This window comes from Pleurodeles waltl, chromosome 2_1, assembly GCF_031143425.1.
Source record: "Pleurodeles waltl isolate 20211129_DDA chromosome 2_1, aPleWal1.hap1.20221129, whole genome shotgun sequence".
NCBI classification, from domain to species: Eukaryota; Metazoa; Chordata; class Amphibia; order Caudata; family Salamandridae; genus Pleurodeles; species Pleurodeles waltl.
In genome coordinates, this window is record NC_090438.1 from 162,254,473 (window position 1) to 162,269,833 (window position 15,361).

General features: G+C 45.7%; 1 protein-coding gene across 4 annotated transcripts in view; it reads right to left on the reverse strand.

Moving 5' to 3' along the window:
* The window catches only part of STAG2 (STAG2 cohesin complex component), a 987,179-nt gene that overhangs the window by 318,205 nt on the left and 653,613 nt on the right, over positions 1-15,361 (reverse strand). For all 4 annotated transcript variants that reach the window (XM_069211859.1, XM_069211886.1, XM_069211877.1 and 1 more), the window contains exon 19: positions 12,164-12,253. In XM_069211859.1, the coding sequence (XP_069067960.1) occupies positions 12,164-12,253 (90 nt within the window). The remainder of the gene's footprint in view (positions 1-12,163; positions 12,254-15,361) is intronic.

Consider the following 15,361-nt stretch of genomic DNA (forward strand, 5'->3'; position numbering starts at 1 on the left):
TTTTTGAAATGCAATAAAGAGTTGTTTAGTCTTTCTGATGTTTTTTGTTCTGTCAATGTAATACATCAATGCTCTTTTGACATCTAATGTATGTAGTGCCCTTTCAGCTACGGTATCTGGCTGTGGAAAGAACACTGGAAGTTCCACTGTTTGATTTAGATGGAACGGTGAAATAACCTTTGGCAAAAATTTAGGATTGGTCCTTAGGACGACTTTATTTTTGTGTAGTTGTATAAAAGGTTCCTGTATTGTAAACGCCTGAATCTCGCTTACTCTTCTTAGGGAAGTAATGGCGATGAGAAATGCCACCTTCCAGGTTAGGAACTGTATGTCGCAGGAGTGCATGGGTTCAAAAGGTGGACCCATAAGTCTAGTTAGGACAACATTTAGGTTCCATGAAGGAACAGGTGGTGTTCTTGGTGGTATAATTCTCCTAAGGCCCTCCATGAATGCTTTAATGACTGGTATCTTATATAGGGAAGTTGAATAGGTAGTCTGCAGGTATGCAGATATTGCTGCAAGGTGTATTTTAATGGAAGAGAAAGCTAGGTTAGATTTTTGTAAGTGAAGCAAGTAACCCACTACATGTTCTGGAGTTGTGTGTAATGGTTGTATTTGATTAATATGGCAGTAGCAAACAAACCTCTTCCATTTACTTGCATAGCAGTGCCTGGTGGATGGCCTTCTGGCTTGTTTTATGACTTCCATACATTCTTGGGTAAGTTGTAAGTGCCCGAATTCTAGGATTTCAGGAGCCAGATTGCTAGATTCAGCGATGCTGGATCTGGGTGTCTGATCTTTTGGTTGTGCTGTGTCAACAGATCTGGCCTGTTGGGCAATTTGATGCAGGGTACCACTGATAGGTCTAGCAGCGTTGTGTACCAGGGTTGCCTTGCCCAAGTTGGTGCTATCAATATGAGTTTGAGTTTGCTTTGACTGAGTTTGTTTACCAGGTAAGGAAGGAGAGGGAGAGGAGGAAAAGCGTAAGCAAATATCCCTGACCAGTTCATCCATAGGGCATTGCCTTGGGATTGTTTGTGTGGGTATCTGGATGCGAAGTTTTGGCATTTTGCGTTCTCCCTTGTCGCAAACAAATCTATCTGAGGTGTTCCCCAGAGTTTGAAATAAGTGTTCAGAATTTGGGGGTGAATTTCCCATTCGTGGACCTGTTGGTGATCTCGAGAGAGATTGTCTGCGAGTTGATTTTGGATCCCTGGTATAAACTGTGCTATTAGGCGAATTTGGTTGTGAATTGCCCAATGCCAAATCTTTTGTGCTAGCAGGCTTAACTGCGTGGAGTGCGTCCCCCCCTGCTTGTTTAGATAATACATTGTTGTCATGTTGTCTGTTTTGACGAGAATGTATTTGTGAACTATTATTGGTTGTAAAGCTTTTAGTGCTTGAAAAACTGCTAGAAGTTCTAGGTGATTGATATGCAGTTTTGTTTGATGTACGTTCCATTGTCCTTGTATGCTGTGTTGATCGAGGTGTGCTCCCCACCCTGTCATGGAAGCATCTGTTGTTATTACGTATTGTGGCACTGGGTCTTGGAAAGGCCGCCCCTTGTTTAAATTTATGTTGTTCCACCACAGAAGCGAGAGGTAAGTTTGGCGGTCTATTAACACCAGATCTAGAAGGTGACCCTGTGCTTGAGACCACTGTGATGCTAGGCATTGTTGTAAGGGCCTCATGTGCAGTCTTGCGTTTGGGACAATGGCTATGCATGAAGACATCATGCCTAGGAGTTGTAATACCATCTTTGCCTGTATCTTTTGTGTTGGATACATGCGTTGTATGATGGTGTTGAAATTTAGAATTCTTTGTGGACTTGGAGTGGCTACTCCCTTTGATGTGTCTATTATGGCTCCTAGGTATTGTTGTACCTTGCGCGGCAGAATGTTGGATTTTGTAAAGTTGACGGTGAACCCGAGTTTGAAGAGGGTTTGTATGATCTGATTTGTGTGATTTGAGCACTGTATGAACGAATGGGCCTTGATTAGCCAGTCGTCCAAATATGGGAACACATGTATTTGCTGCCTTCTTATGTGTGCAGCGACTACCGCTAGACATTTGGTAAAGACTCTTGGTGCGGTTGTTAATCCGAAAGGCAGTACCTTGAATTGGTAATGTATTCCTTTGAATACAAACCTTAGGTATTTCCTGTGCGATGGGTGTATTGGTATATGGAAATAAGCATCCTTGAGGTCTAAAGTTGCCATGTAGTCGTGTAGTTTTAGCAATGGCAATACTTCTTGTAGTGTGACCATGTGGAAGTGGTCTGATTTGATGAAAGTGTTCACTACTCTGAGGTCTAGGATTGGTCTCAGTGTTTTGTCCTTCTTTGGTATCAGAAAGTACAGTGAGTAAACTCCTGTGTTTATTTGTGTGTTTGGCACCAATTCGATTGCATTCTTTTGCAATAGTGCCTGCACTTCTATCTCCAGGAGATTGGAATGGTGTGTTGTTAAATTTTGTGCTTTTGGTGGTATGTTTGGAGGGAATTGTAGAAATTCTATGCAATAACCATGTTGGATAATTGCTAGAACCCAAGTGTCTGTAGTGATTTCCTCCCATGCTTTGTAATAATGACCTATTCTTCCCCCCACTGGTGTTGTGTGGAGGGGGTGAGTGACATGTGAGTCACTGTTTAGTAGTAGGGGTTTTGGGGCTTTGAAATCTTCCTCTATTTCTAGGGAATTGCCCTCCTCTATATTGTCCCCGAAAACCTCCTCTATACTGTCCCTGGTAACTGGACGGTGTGGCTTGTGAGGTGCTGGCTTGTGTGCTTTGACCCCGAAACCCCCCTCGAAAGGGCGTTTTACGGAATGTGCTGTAATTCCCTCTGCTCTGCGGGGAGTAGAGTGCGCCCATGGCTTTGGCAGTGTCCGTATCTTTTTTGAGTTTCTCAATCGCTGTGTCCACTTCTGGACCGAACAGTTCTTTTTCATTAAAAGGCATATTGAGAACTGCTTGTTGAATCTCTGGTTTAAATCCAGACGTTCGGAGCCATGCATGCCTTCTGATAGTTACAGATGTATTAATTGTCCGTGCAGCTGTATCTGCAGCGTCCATGGAGGAGCGGATCTGGTTGTTGGAAATGGTCTGTCCCTCCTCAACCAGTTGTTTTGCCCTATTTTGTAAGTCCTTGGGCAGATGTTCAATGAGATGTTGCATCTCGTCCCAGTGGGCTCTGTCATAGCGCGCAAGTAGTGCCTGGGAGTTCACGATGCGCCACTGGTTTGCAGCTTGTGCTGCGACTCTTTTACCAGCTGCATCGAACTTGCGGCTTTCTTTATCTGGGGGTGGTGCATCTCCAGATGTGTGAGAGTTGGCCCTTTTCCTAGCTGCTCCTACAACGACAGAGTCTGGTGGCAGCTGTGTAGTGATGAAAACCGGGTCTGTAGGAGGCGCCTTATACTTTTTTTCCACCCTTGGTGTGATTGCCCTACTTTTGACCGGCTCCTTAAAGATGTCTTTTGCGTGCCGGAGCATACCAGGGAGCATAGGCAGGCTTTGGTATGAGCTGTGGGTGGAGGAGAGTGTGTTGAATAAGAAATCATCCTCGACCTGTTCTGAGTGGAGGCTTACGTTGTGAAATTGTGCTGCTCTAGCCACCATTTGAGAATACGCGGTGCTGTCTTCTGGTGGAGATGGCTTTGTAGGGTATGCCTCCGGACTGTTATCTGACACTGGGGCGTCGTATAGGTCCCATGCGTCCTGATCTTGGTCAACCTGGCTCATGGTGGTGTGAGCTGGGGAGTGTGATGGAGTTTGTGCTGGTGAGACGTTAATCACGGGCGGAGGAGAGGGTGGTGGGGTAACTATTTTCACCACTTTTGGTTGTGGTGTCTGTTCAGTCTGGAACTCCAACCTTCTCTTTCTCCTAATGGGGGGAAGGGTGCTTATTTTTCCTGTCCCCTGCTGTATGAAGATACGCTTTTGCGTATGGTCCACATCAGTTGCTTGTAGCTCTTCCTCAAACCTATGCTTCTGCATTTGGGAGGTTAGCGAGTGCTCTTCTGTATAAGAGCCTGAAGCTGGGTCGCTTGCAGTTTGTTTCGGCATCGAAACCCTGTCTGCGTGTTTTTTCGGCTCCGAGGTGACTTTTTTCTTTTTCGGGGCCGAAACCTCTCGGCGTCGATCTGTTTCGGTGCCGCTGTCTCGGCGTCGAGCCGTGTCCACACCGGCATCTCGGTGTCGAGGCTTGTCTCCAGCACTTTCTCGGTCCCGAGAAGGCTGCGTGCCGGTGTCTCGACCGGAGTCGGACGATCTTGGCACTGTTTGGGCCTTTTTCGGTGCCGACGGTCGGTCACCGAATTTACGGGTCGAGCCATGGCCTGGTGGCAGTGGCGTCCCCTGGGCCTTGTAACTGTTCCTCTGAGTGGATTTCGACGTCTTACTCACGGTTTGTGTATCGTCGAATCCTTCGGAGTCTGAGTCTTGGATCGAGAAGGTACCTTCCTGTTCCTCGAACTCCCGTTGGGCTGTCGGTGCGGACGCCATCTGAAGTCTTCTGGCTCGACGGTCTCGGAGTGTTTTTCGGGACCGGAACGCACGACAGGCCTCGCAGGTGTCTTCGCTGTGCTCAGGTGACAGGCACAGGTTGCAGACCAAGTGTTGGTCTGTGTAGGGGTATTTATTGTGGCATTTGGGGCAGAAACGGAACGGGGTCCGTTCCATCGGCGTTCTTCAGCACGCGGTCGGGCCGACCAGGCCCCGACGGAGGATCGAAAAACTACCCCGAAGGGCACCGGAGCTCTTCGATCTTCGATGCGGTGTGGAATCTAAGTACGCCGATCCCGAACGCAACAATACCGACGAAAATCTTCCGAAATTAGCTAATTTTCCGTTCCGAAACTCGGAGCGACAGGAACACGTCCGAACCCGATGGCGGAAAAAAAACAATCGAAGATGGAGTCGACGCCCATGCGCAATGGAGACAAAAGGAGGAGTCACTCGGTCCCGTGACTCGAAAGACTTCTTCGAACAAAAACAACTTGTAACACTCCGGCCCAACACCAGATGGCGAGCTATTGCAGAACATGCGTATCTACAGCGACAGATGCCATCGAACATATATTTTTCTATACAAAACCTATTGGCTGGATTTGTCTCTGAGTGTGTGTATCTCATTTATTGTCTATGTGTATGTACAACAAATGCTTAACACTACTCCTTGGATAAGCCTACTGCTCGACCACACTACCACAAAATAGAGCATTAGTATTATCTCTTTTTACCACTATTTTACCTCTAAGGGGAACCCTTGGACTCTGTGCATGCTATTCCGTATTTTGAAATAGCACATACAGAGCCAACTTCCTACAATCACCCATGATTTTCACATTAGTTCACATTGGTTTCCAACACAAACGAAGTAGGATGAAAGCACTAAAAATAGGGAAAATGGGCTACCTCTTCAAAAAATGCTAAAACTTTGGTAAAAAAAGGAAAATGTTACTTACCCAGGAAGCATCTGTTCAGGACATGTAGATTCACATGTTCTGCATACTGCCATCTAGTGTTGGGTCTGGAGTGTTGCAAATAGGTTTTCTTTGAAGGAGCATTCTCGAGTCAGGCTCGAGTGACTCCTCAGTGGATACTGCACATGGGCATAGACTCCTTTGTTAGATTGTTTTACAGCAAGCAGGTGAGAAAATGAGTAGAGGAAAGATGTCCATGCAAATATAACTACATATGTTCAACTATTACAAGTATAAAGTAACTGAAATGGCCACAAGCGTCAGGGGAGGAGGGAAAGCACATGTAAATCTACAGCGCTACATACCACAAACAGCTGCTTACTCTGTTAGCAACATTTTGCCTTCGATTGCACATGTAGCTGTAGCTACACATGCTTTTCATAGATTGTAAAGCAGACCCTTCATAGAAGTGGTGCCTAGCCTGTGGGAGTTGTAGTTGACTGGAAAAGTATAGCACTGTTTGGCCTAAATTGGCTTGCTGGCGTGCTAGCACATCCATACAATAATGTTTTGTAAATGTATGTGTGCAGACCATGTAGTTGCCTTACAGACGTCATCTATAGGTATGTTTCCAAGGCAAGCCATAGCTGCTACTTTTCTCTTAGTAGTGCGTGCTCTAGGATTCACAGGTATTTGTCTCTTTGCTTTAGCATTACAAAGTTTGTGTACATTTTACTATCCATCTAGCTATGCTATTTTTTGATATTTGACTGCCTTTGTGAGGTAGTGAAAAATCTACAAAGAGCTGTTTAGTATTCCTAAAATCTTTGGTTCTGTCAATGTAAAACATAGGTGCTCGTTTAACATCTAGAGTGTGGACAGTTCTTTGTGCCACCGAATCAGGCTGCATAAAGAAGACTGGTTGCTCTATGGAATGGCTGATATGGAATTGGGAAACCACTTTAGGAAGGAACTTCGGGCTTCTGCTAAGGACCAGCCTATCTCTAAGAAAGTGGAAGAAAGGTTCTTCCTAGGTTAGGGCCTGGAGCTCACTCAATCGTCTGAGTGATGGGACAGTGACTAAGAACGACACTTTTAAGAAATATAATGAAGATGGCATGAACGAAGTGGCTCAAAAAGAGGGCCCATGAGCCTGGTAAACACAATATTGAGGTTCCACGATGGTGAAGGAGGCACTATGGGTGAAATAATGCTTTTAAGGCCTTCTGTGAATGTTTTGATGACAGATTCATAACAAGGAAGTATTTTGTCTGTTTTGTAAATATGCAGTTATAGCCGCAAGATGTATGCAAATGGAAGTGTAAGCTAGATTTGCTTTCTGTAAGTGAAGCAAGTACCAAACAATGTATTGGACAGTAGTGTTAATGTGTTTAATAAGTTTGGGTTGGCAGTAACATTCAAACGTTTCCGTTTTGCAGCATAACATGCTCTGGGGTGGGCCTACAAATGTCCATGCATTCCATAGGTAATCCCAAGTAACCAAACTCTGACTTCAGGAGCCATCTTTCAAGGTTGAGCGACTTGGGGTCTGAATGTCTGATTTGACCTTAATTTTGAGTGAGAAGGTCCGGCGTGTTGGGGAACTACAAAGAGGTCTAGAAGTGTGGTGAACCATTGCGGACATGCCAATGTGGGAGCTACAAGGATCATGGTGAAAGATGTCCGTCGGATTCTCCGAACCAGAACCACGGAATGAAAGGGAGAGGTGGAAAAGCATATGCAAATATCCCTGACCAGTTGATCCATTAAGTGTTGCCCTTGGATAGAGGGTAAGGGTACCTGGAGGCGAAGCTTGGACATTTTGGGTTTTCTGCTTTGGCAAAAAGGTCTATCTGAGGAGTTACCCACTTAAGGAAGTATTTTTGAAGGACTTGTGGGTGGAGTTCCCATTCGCAGACTTGTTCCTGCATCCTGCTGACCACGTCTGCAAAGTCATTGCCTGGTACTGGAAGATTCTCTGCCACCAGGTGAATGTGGTTGTGGAGAGGCCACTTCCATATTGCCTGAAGGAATTATGATAATAGAGACTGTGTCCCTCTTTGTTTCTGTAGGTAATACACGGCTGTCATGTTGTCTGTGCGGACTAAGACAACCTTGTGAGACAGGTGATGAAAAAATGCTTTCAGGGCTAGAAATACTGCCTGAAGCTCAAGGTAACTAATATGTAGGGATTGGTGACAGATTCCAAAGGCCCTGTACTGTGAGGTCCTGAAGGTGAGCATCCCAACCGGTCAGTGATGCGACTGTGCTCAGAATGACCACACAGGGACAGGGTCCAGGAAGAGATTGTACCTCCTCTTGTTTGATAAGGATGAGGTGCTTGTGGAATAGCCTGAGAGCGGGGCAGAATGGAAGAGTGATAATGAGCTCCAGACAATAACCATGTTGGATAATAGAAAGGACCCACTGTTCTGTAGACATGTTGACCTATTCTAGATGAAAATCTTGAAGTCATCCCCCGACAGGTGTGGAGTGAAGGGGGGATTTGGGAGGGGGGAGGTTTTGCTGTGGAGGTAGAACCTCTGGAGGCGTTGCTCTTTCCTCTACTCCTGTTAATGCTTTTAAAGGACCCCCTGAAGAAACCCTAGAATAAGAGACTGAAGGTTGTCTGATTTGGGAGGTAGATGCCTCTGAGGTTGTAGGTTTGTAACTACCTCTAAATGCCGAGTAACAAAAAATGTCACTTTTCTGAGGGCGAGGAGCTCTTGCAGTGTCTATATCATTTTTCTGCTTCTCAAGCATAGTCAATTTGAGGGTCAAAAAGGTGCTTCTTGCTGAAGGACATTAAGCACTGCTTGCTGGAACTCTGATTTGAACTCCGAGCATTGAAGCCACATGTGCCTCCTTATTAACAAACTAGTGTTAATACCGCATGCAGCAGTGTGCGCAGCATCTAGGGCACAGCAGATGGAGTTATTTGTGACTGTTTTCCCCTCTGCAACAATCTGCCTTTCTCTTTTGCGGTGTTCATCTGAGAGAAGTTGGAGCAGCTCCTCCATCTTATACCACTGAGCCCGCTCGTAACTGACTAGGTACTACAGTTTTTTTTTTTTAAATAAACTGAAATATTGAACTGTATCTAATATTAGTTTGCAACAAAAAATTTACCAGGTTTTTGATGTGTTTACTTTTGCACTAGAGGTTTTATTTTTATTCTTCATGTTTGCAAACATACTTGCTCTTTCATACGAAAGACCTGTGTTTTAAGTGATTTGTAGCAAAGGTGATAGTGTGGATTCTGGTGTAGGAGGCTGGCTCAGTTTATGGTGTACACCTATGGTGTGGCCCAGTTATGGGGCTTTGGTAAATCCTACTAAAAATCCTACTAAAAATGCTATATATATATTTTGTGCATATTTCATACTTTATATGCGTTTATTTTATATATGCTCCGGGGTCCCCGCACAAGGGCTGGAATATTCAATGTTTATGACCATTGAGGAGGATCCCCTGGAAGAGAATTGTAATACCACAGTTGTCAGACGGGAACTCACCCACACAAAAGAATCACACAAGTGTTGCAAAAATGAAGGATACTTTATTACAACACTACTACTAGGCTATCAGTAGATCTCTTTGGAGATACATACACACCATGTATACACAAAACAATCAGAAATAGCACAAAAATACACAGGACACTATAGGAGGACCAAACCATATACTAAAAAAGTTGAATGCGAAAAGGTGACCCCAACCAAGGTAATGTAGTTAGTTAGGGCAGATAGAAGCCCCAGAGGTAAGAACAGTAGTAAGTGTCCCTAGCAACTAGGTGCAATGTAGTAACCCACCCAGTTGTCCCCTAGGCTAACACAGAGTAGTAGTTGGAGTTTGTAGGATTCAGGACCCTTCCCAGGGGACCCCGAGAAAACAGCAGACAAGAGTAAGGATGGAGAGTGCCCCTACCGCAGGATAAGACGACAGGAGTTCCTACACCAGGGACCCAGATGAAGAAGGGACTCTCTCTGAAGTTAGTGGAGGCCTCGGACTGGCATGACCCATGGACCAGGCCAGTGGAATCCAGGGACAGATTCCAGACGCTGAGCACCTGCACAGGAAGGTGACAGAGTCCAGCACTCTTGCAGGTGCCCGGGTGGTGCAGGTGGCAATGCCCACCCTCCAAAAGGTGAAGTTCCTGCAAATCAGTGGAAGAATAAGTCCAGCTGTGGGGCCCAGGAGCTGCAGAAGATCCCAGGAGCGCCTACAAGCTGTCCCTCGACAGTCGCCGGATGGCAGGAGGGCCAGCGACCAGCCAGGTCACCAAAAAGCACTGGCAAATCCAAGCAGGAGCTGAAAAAGTATTTGCAAAGGTTTCGGAACCAGCAAGGTCCGGGAGACTCTACCCTTGACAGGGAGTCAGCGCCAGCCTTCAGCACATAGCAATGCCAGGAGAAGTTGATGGAGCCCCCACAAGTGACCCACAGGTGAAGGACACAGGGAGTCACAAGGAGACCTTACCAGTAAAACAAAAAAGAAGTCTCACGTCGCCGGGGTTGCAGGACGGAGGCTCATCTTGGCACCTGAAGATCTCCTAGACGAATAGTCAACAGGTCTTGGCAAGTGCAACCGGCCTGTGTCCGGACTCAAAGAACCTGCAACAGAGTTGCATCCAGTGGGACCAGCAACCACAACTGCCGACATAGAAGAGAACCTCTTCCTGATATTGCCCAGGCACCTTCCATCCTTATCAGAAGGTCCCGATAAAGGCGCTGAAGGGTTCGTGGAGCATCTCTGGACAACCTGGGAAACCACAGAAGCGTTCTCTGTAGTCCGCCAGCATAGCCTGGAGATCAGACACCAGACCGGGGGTAGATATATTGTTCCCTGCTGTTGTGGTACTGGGTCATAGTACTGTTGGCCATAATACGAATCGTCATCCGAGTTCTCCTGGCATTTCACGTGTAGCTGCGAAGGACTTCTAGCTACTCCAAACGTTGTATCTTGATGTGAGCCCTCATCATCGCCATCATCTAAAAACCTAGATGGCAAGAGTCTTGAAACTTTGCTCGGGGATGTAACAGCAGGTGTTAAGCGAGCTTTTTAAGCAGAGTATGTTGCGCAGGTTGACCCAAAAGTAATGTAGATGGTCTTTGTCTTTGGAAGCAATCCTGGTGTTGAAGACAAGAAACCACATGTCGACTGGGGCGTTGGCGATAGTCGTCGCTGGAATCATCGTTGACGAGAGGATTGCCGACAGGTGTGTCGTCGGCGAGAGAAGCATCGACGAGATGGAGCGCACCGTTGACTAGGATGATACTGTCGTTGACAAAGATCCTGTAGCAGCTGCCGTCGACGTAGAGATGGTTACCACCACCGGCATCACAGATGAAACGGTCATCGACGACGGCATCGTCGAAGGTGCAGCGCTAGGCTTCTTAAATACGTGAAACACTTTAGGAGGAGGAGTGGCCGGCTCTGAAGTAGTTTTCTTTACTTTTTTTTTTTTTTTTTTTTGTTTTTTAGGGATTCTGTACCCAGTCTTTTCTTCTGTGGAAAGCCATGATTTGATGTCTTTTTCCTAAGTGGCTCTAGGCCCTCAGAACTTTGTTTTCTTTTAAGAGGTGTTTTAGGGGCAGAAATAGAAGAGGCACTGTCCTCATCAGAGGCAGAGTGTCCAGTCTTACAGAAGGCGACCCTCCCTGTCTTTCAGGGTCCTGGTAGAAAACTTCCTGCAGATTTTGCAGTCCTTGGTCTTATGGCTGGGGTACAGGCAGTAAATACGCCTCATGTGGATTCTCCACATATAATTTCTTTTTAAAGCATGAGGCATAGGATCTGAAAAGCCTTTCTTTGGTGTCTCTGACATTGCACCCAGTTTGAATCACCAGAGTAGATAGAAATATCCAAAAGCTGTAGAAACAAGTCGTCTGACAGAAAACTTTGAGCAGAGCTCAAAGGAGACTCCTCAGCACAATGTGCTGTGTACAATCTTAGGAAGGCAGCTCCTCACCAGAGGTTCTAGAGGGGTGAGGCAATCTGATTGGTTTAAGTTTGGGTCTATTTTACAAAACGACTAGGATGGGTTATTGTATTGAGGCCTACTTCATGTATTGTATACATACATCTTCAGGCCTGGTTTTATAGTCCACCGGGGACTCCCATTTCGACAAAGGGGAAGTATTCAAGCATGTGAATCTATGAAAGTTCAAATACTGGAGTAAATTATGTTTTATAAGCTGTTCCTTTCCATCTGAAAACAAAACTGTTTTATTAATTAAAATAAATAAATTAAAAAAAAAAACACCCCGGTTATTGCTTGACAAAGCTTGTGTTCCTAAGTGAAAGGCACTAGAAATGTGTCCTTCAGCCCTCACATGATTCTACTTTGTATCGGACATAATTATTCTCCAAGAATGCATCTTTAAAAGAATTCTCTTCCGGTTTAGGCTTAGCCTGTATAACAGGAATTTGTGGTTGGAAAAGGTGAGAATGTGCCTCTGTATGCCCTGTTTCCAGGGTACTTGAATATTCTTCGTTACCTCCCAACCCTTCTAGTCGAATCATCTGCTGTAGCTGAGCTGCAATTCCCCAAAAGAGATTTATTTTTTCAGACTCTAGATTAGTCAGTGGACATATCTAATGCAAAAAATGCTTTCAGTTCAAATCACTTTTGGTCCCAAGGCCTAAAGTATGTTGATCTTCATTGCAGTTCAGATCCTTATTTCAAAGTTGTTCTAGGTTTTGATAATATATATATATATATATAAACATTTCTATACCTTTTCCAACCTGCCAGTTGTGTAGATTTCCAAATCAAAGTACTGTGGCAACTGCAAGAGGTTAGTCACCTTTTCAGCATCCACAGAATACTGCAAAACAAAATCAAATATTTAAGATTAAAATAAGCTAAAAAATATGATGTTCTGAAAGTACATAACATACAATTCCTATTCCTTTTATAGAAGCAAAACACTATTAAAGAACAAAATATCACAATCACATACTTTTTCTTATGGGCCTAAACTCCTAGCTTAGGAAATGTAAACTTGTTTTCATGGCTTAATAGCAACTATTTCAAGAGTTCAAAGAAAAATGGATAATCTGGTAAACAATCTTGCCACCAAAAGAACAAGTTACTTGCCTTTGGTAAAGTGCTTTAAAATGGATACAGATTGCTTTTAAGAACTTATTCTCCAAGCATCAGACTGGATATGGAAAAAAATCTTCGGTAGTACTGGTTCAAGACTGCTAGATAAAAGTGTACATCATCATTTATTTTTCCAATTAGAAGCCAAGAGAAGAAAGTTTACAGCCTAAAATTGTTATAAGACAAACAACCCACAATAAGGAAGGGTGACATGGAATATGCAGTTACGGGTGAAGGTCCAGTTTTAACTTCCTGTGTAGAATGCCTGTTCACTGATAAAGGAAATGCTCGTGGGAAATCAAACCTGGGGGATTGGACCTTAGTCCCCCATATGTAAGTAATCCAAATGAAGAAAGGTGAGTTCATGTTAATAATATAAGTAGCTAGGCTTTTAGTTGCCGTTAATGTACATCATCCCTTAATCATGAGACTGGAATAGATGTTTTCAATTTGAAAGTATTTTTAATATTTGTAAGTGTAGAAAATTTCTCCAATAAAACGATAACGTGGTTTTAGCGTATTCATCCAGTGTGAGAGTAACACGTAGAACATGTAGAGTATTCAGCCAACACGTGTTTCGCCCTCTATGGTGTGTCCACCAGGGCTTTCTCAAGGCATAAAATACAGCATCAATATGTAACACTACTCAATAATAATAAATGGTTACTCATTGTGGCGGCGGCCAAGAACGCGATGGACTGAACTTTTTCCGGCATGCTATTCACAGCAATAACTTTTGGATTGATGACTATTATTATTATTCAGTGGCTACACTGAATGGAAATTTGGTATCAAACTTCTCAGAATATTAAACCCACACTGATGCCAGTGTTGGATTTATTACCAAATGCACACAGAGGGTGCCTTAGAAGATGCCCCTGTATTTTATCCAATCCTTCAGTGCAGCACTGACTGGTCTGTGCCAGCCTGCCACTGAGATGAGTTTCTGCCCCCCTGGGGTGGGAGCCTTTGTGCTTTGAGGACAGAAACAAAGCCTGCACTGGATGGAGGTGCTTCTCACCTCCCCCTGCAGGAACTGTAACACATGGCGGTGAGCCTCAAAGGCTCATGCCTTTTGTTACAGCACCCCAGGGCATCACAGCTAGTAGAGATGCCCAGCCCCCCGGCCACTGCTCCCACTTTTGGCGGCAAGGCAGGAGAGGATAATGGGAAAAACTTAGGAGGAGTCACACACCAGTCAGGACAGCCCCTAAGGTGTCCTGAGCTGAAGTGACCCCTGTCTTTAGAAATCCTCAGGGAAGAGGCACAAAGAGGGTGTAGCCACCCTCCAGAACAGTAGCCATTGGCTACTGCCCCCAAGAACTAAACAAACCCATACATTTAGTATTTAGGGTGACCCTGAACCCAGGAAATCAGATTTCTGCAACCTAAACAAAGAAAAATGCTGACCTGAAAGCCCTGCAGAGACGACGGAGACTACAACTGACTTGGCCCCCACCCTACCGGTCTGGGCCAGACTCAAAGAACCTGCACAGCGACGCATCAGACAGGGACCAGCGACCTCTGAGTACTCAGAGGACTGCCCTGAAACCAAAGGACCAAGAAACTCCAGAGAACAGCGAAACTGTTCAGAAACTGCAACAACTTTGCAACTTTAAAGCAACTTTTAAAGAGACTCCACTTCCCGCGAGAAGAGTGAGTCTTCACACTCTGCACCCAACGCCCACAGCTAGAGTTCGGAAAAACCAACACCGCAGAGAGGACTCCCAGACGACTACGATGAAGTGGACACCCTGAGACGACCCCATTGCACCCCTGCAGCGACACCTGCAGAGAGGATCCAGAGGCTCCCTCTGACCGAGACTGCCTGGTAAAGGAACCAGAAACCTGGACCAAGCACTGCATCCGCAGCCCCCAGGACCGAGAGGAACCACCTACCAGAGTAGGAGTGACCAGCAGGCGACCCTCATCCTAGCCCAGTCGTTGGCTGGCCCGAGAAGCCCACTGTGCCCTGCCTGCATCACCTAAGTGACCCCCGGGTCCCTCCACTGCTTTCTACAGCAAACCCGAGGCCTACTTTGCCTACTGCACCCGGCCGTCCCTGTGCCGCTGAGGTTGTGTTTTGTGGGCTTTTATGACCTCCCCCCCCCCCCCTCCCCTCCAGTGCTCTACAAAACCCCCCTGGTCTGCTCCCCGAGGACATAGGTACTTACCTGCTAGCAGACTGGAACCGGAGCACCCCTGTTCTCCATAGGTGTGTCTGTGTTCTGGGACCTCCTTTGACCTCTGCACCTGCCTGCCCCTGTGTTGCTGGTGCAGTGGCTTTCGGGTTGCCTTGAACCCCCAATGGTGGACTGCCTATGCCCAGGAGACTGACTGTGTAAGTGCTTTATTTACCTGAGAATCCTAACCAAGCTTCAGCCCTTAGGGACCTTCCCTGGCATCAGGGCCCTTGGTACCTGGGGTACCATTTATAAGGGACTTATCTGGGTGCCAGGGCTGTGCCAATTGTGGGAACAAAGGTACAGTTTAGGGAAAGAACACTGGTGCTGGGGCCTGGTTAGCAGGGTCCCAGCTCACTTTCAATCATAACTGGCATCAACAAAAGGCAAAATGTCAGGGGGTAACCATGCCAAGGAGGCATTTCCTTACAATAAGCAACGGAGAATGGAGGTGAATTAAGATAAACTGCTCACTGGTAAGTAAAGCAGCATTAGGCATTGATCTCCCGGGGTTCAGGTATTACAAGGGGGGAGGGGTTAAAGGCAGCACCAAACTTACACTATCAGCAGCACATGAGCAGCTGGGTGTAGAGGTGGGTTCAGAGGCAGTTTCCCAGTTCCTCAGGGCAGAATTCTTTTCTTTTGAA